The following is a 3,357-nucleotide window of genomic DNA, read 5'->3' on the forward strand; positions in this document are numbered from 1 at the left end:
CCAAAATTAATCATTTTAAAGTAGTTTATGTCAAAACTTTTACTTGGATCATTTTACCAACTATCTAATGCCTATCTACACCAAATTTCAGCTCATTCGGTTATAATACCAGGGTACAGGGGGCCCAAATATACAGTTTTGGTCTTAAGATGACCCAAAAACCTTAATAAAATCATGTTAGAGACAGATATGGGAAAAATAAAAAAACGTCCGAGGGTATTGGCCCACTTTACCCTTGTGCCAAATTTCAAGTCATTCGGTTGAGGAACAACGGAGATACCGTGTTCTGAAGATTTGACAAGAGAAAGAAACATTACGAATACAATATATTTCACCATACCTATGGTATGGCTGAAATATAATTCTCCTCTATACTAGAGATTGATGTCATCTATTAAAGAATCATACATGGTAGGTTGCTTTCAATGAAGACGACTTTGAATGTTTAAGACACCATTCACCACGAGTTTATTGTATTCAGACCCACACATACACACAAGACACAAAATGGTGTTATATGCGTCGTGTTGTAACACAAGTAAAGTCTTAAAACCTGAATACATGACATCCTTTCGTCAACCATGCGTCTTCGATATACGTAACCGAACTCGGAGCAAATAAACATGCATCGTTAAAAACACAATGTGAGGAAACATGCAAAATCGTGCCAAACAAGCAAGTCATTGACAATTGCTATGTAAGGTTACATTAAAATCATGATGATTTACATAACATCAAAATAACGTATCATGCATTTATATCAATAAGTTACGTTTCAGTCAATAACAAACTATATATATATATATTGAGGCTTTTATAGTTATCAAGAAAATCGAGATCGTCTAAACTAACGAGCGAAATGGGCGGTGATACAGTTAAGGCAGATAAAAAACTTTCATCTAACAGTTATACAAATTTTGTTAAAAATGACAGTCAATTCTGTCTCTAATACAATCTGCATAGTTCAGTCAGTTAGCTTTATCTATTCAGTATTATTATAGACTATTTGCTCTAGTTATATAAGTGTGTGATAATTTCAGTCTGCACAGAGCGGCATTTTCTACATAGCAATAAGTGCATAGGCATCAAAGTGGCTTTGCTTCAGATACAAGCTTGCTATTACAATTTACAGTATAAGAAAAACGTAAGTACATTTCTATTTTTATCCTTGGTGCACGTTTCATTTGGACAACATCACGTTCACAGCAATAGCAAATTGATATTGTTGGAATGTTGTCTTGGACATTTTAACCACGGGAGTGTCTCTTTAACTTTCCATACATTGTGTGAAAATATTGGAAGGATTCAGCAAATCCAGTTACCAAAATAGTGCATTTCTTTCAGAGTTTGCGGTCGGCTAAATCGTCTATCACCATCTCAATTACCTTTACGGAACGAACCGCAATTTGTAATTTTTTTACTTCTACTTCGCTCTTACAAGTAGCTACTGCTATGCAAACACCCCACTATATGATATGTTACAAATTTTGAAGTTTTCACCAACACTGTTCAATGGATTGATGATGGCAATCGGTTTTCCAAAAAGAGCACCATAAAAGATGTTATCAATGGCAACATGCAAATACAAAGGCTCGATGTTATTGCTAGCGTATGAAAGTCGTCAGGAATTTGAAGGTAGAAAATCACAATTTTGAGGTTTGATGATAGTAATAGGTATGAAATCTACCTCTAGGACAAACACAACGAACGTTTCTAAATTATGTACCTTAATTTTGCTGTGAAAACATCAGCAAGGTCATGTGTTTAACCTGGAATGCAATGAGATATCCATTTTTCTTTAACACGATTGGCGAAATCTGCTTCAATTGGTAGATGTTATAGGCTACATCAGAAATTTGAGCCTTTATCTCAAGTTTAAATTTCATTTGGTAGCCGCAACTTCTACCCAATCACAGCCTATAACCACATCTTCTTCTACCATTGGTAGCTGCTATTGGTGACGTCATATACTCCAACCAATCGTAGCCTATTACGTCATGTTATATCTCCTCCTGCCATTGGTAGCTGTTGTACTCGGGGCCGGAGTGCCGGGAGTGCCGGCTGGTGGAGCCGCCGATGCGGGAGATCTGCCGCCCCTCGAACTCGTCCAGCTCGTCCTGAGTCTCGAAGATGGACACGCGGAAGGGGCTACCGGGAACGTGCACGTCCGACCATTTCACGTCGATGTCGTAATCGCCGGGCTCCACCGGGTTGTACTTGACGGCGATGGTCCTGTCTTTGCTGCTCAACGGCTGCATTTCCACTCGGAACGCACCTGTCGGAGAATACAAAATGAGGCATTTGAGGAGTAACCTACAAGGAGGGAGTACAATACGTAGTCCGTACAACACCAAGTAATGCCGCATAGCAAAGGGATTGTTTGTCCAAATACTTTCTCTATAAGTGTGAACAGCTTTGTCCCTTTTTTTGCAAAGGCTTTTGAGAGATAGAAAAAGTACCGGACTTTATCGGAGGTAGAATATATCTCAATGACAATACTTATTTCTTAATCGAAAACAAGATAAAAAATTTCGTGGCGCTGAAGGAGAGTGATGGATGTCGCTCGAAATGTCAGAAAATGTATTTCAGAATTGTATTCTGTTGTACAAATTGAATTGTTTTAAAAAAATGATTTAGAAATAGCAACCATGAAGACACTTACCCCTAGGCCCGTGCACCCTGACCTTGAGCTGGCCTGCCCCAGCCCCGCGTGTCTCACAGATGAAGTTACCCTTGAAGGTGTGCAGCAGCCCGTTCTTCAGCCCCGGCCCGAACACACGCACCTTACTGGGGTCTGTGGCACCCGCGATACGGAGGACGAACGGGCTTCCTATGGAAGAGAGGGGAAGGAACGGAGACCGTGGCGTTAACACTACTTTACTGATTTTACTTGAGATATGATTTTGAAGGTCCACTCCAACATTTACAATGCAAAAGGGTAACTTACAGAACATACACAGTACAAAACAGACAAATATTCACACATTTAGATTTTGATGAATATTCAAGATTTAATAAGTCTTCAGATATCATCGGGGCTAATTGAATCATGTTGTATCCGGCCTTCAATGAACGAATGAAATACCTGTATTGTACATTAAATTTTATGCTCTTACAAGCTAGGTACAGGTCATGGTGATAAAAAGTAGAAATGCAAAACTGTGATGTAAGAATGGGGTACTTTATAAGTACTGCATCTACAATGTTTATCTAACTGTAGAAGGACAAGAACGTTACCTTGTATATGCTCTCCACCGTACTTGATTTCCAGCAGATGCCGCCCCCCCTCCTGAGGACGGATGGTCAGCCCGAAGGTGCCGTTCATGTTGTCCTTCAGGTCAATGTCTGCACGTTTGG

At 39.6% G+C, this 3,357-nt stretch overlaps 1 protein-coding gene across 1 annotated transcript; it reads right to left on the minus strand.

The window, feature by feature from the left end:
• Positions 1–440: 440 nt before the first annotated feature.
• LOC118427736 (filamin-A-like) lies at positions 441–3,346 on the minus strand. Its single transcript, XM_035837658.1, has 3 exons — positions 3,238–3,346; positions 2,663–2,830; positions 441–2,275 (listed from the first exon to the last, which is right to left on the minus strand). Exons 1-3 carry the CDS (start codon positions 3,323–3,325, stop codon positions 2,001–2,003), a joined length of 531 nt encoding a protein of 176 aa, XP_035693551.1. The 5' UTR covers positions 3,326–3,346; the 3' UTR covers positions 441–2,000.
• Positions 3,347–3,357: the final 11 nt, after the last annotated feature.

The sequence above is a fragment of the Branchiostoma floridae genome, chromosome 12, assembly GCF_000003815.2.
Source record: "Branchiostoma floridae strain S238N-H82 chromosome 12, Bfl_VNyyK, whole genome shotgun sequence".
NCBI lineage: Eukaryota > Metazoa > Chordata > Leptocardii > Amphioxiformes > Branchiostomatidae > Branchiostoma > Branchiostoma floridae.

Excerpts from the sequence above, each read along its gene's own strand:
- LOC118427736 (XM_035837658.1), bottom strand. The coding sequence starts at position 3,325 with ATGAACGGCACCTTCGGGCTGACCATCCGTCCTCAGGAGGGGGGGCGG. Across the intron at positions 2,831-3,237 it reads CGGTGGAGAGCATATACAAG|GAAGCCCGTTCGTCCTCCGT; the intron begins GTAACGTTCTTG and ends TCTCTTCCATAG. Across the intron at positions 2,276-2,662 it reads CAGGGTGCACGGGCCTAGGG|GTGCGTTCCGAGTGGAAATG; the intron begins GTAAGTGTCTTC and ends ATTCTCCGACAG.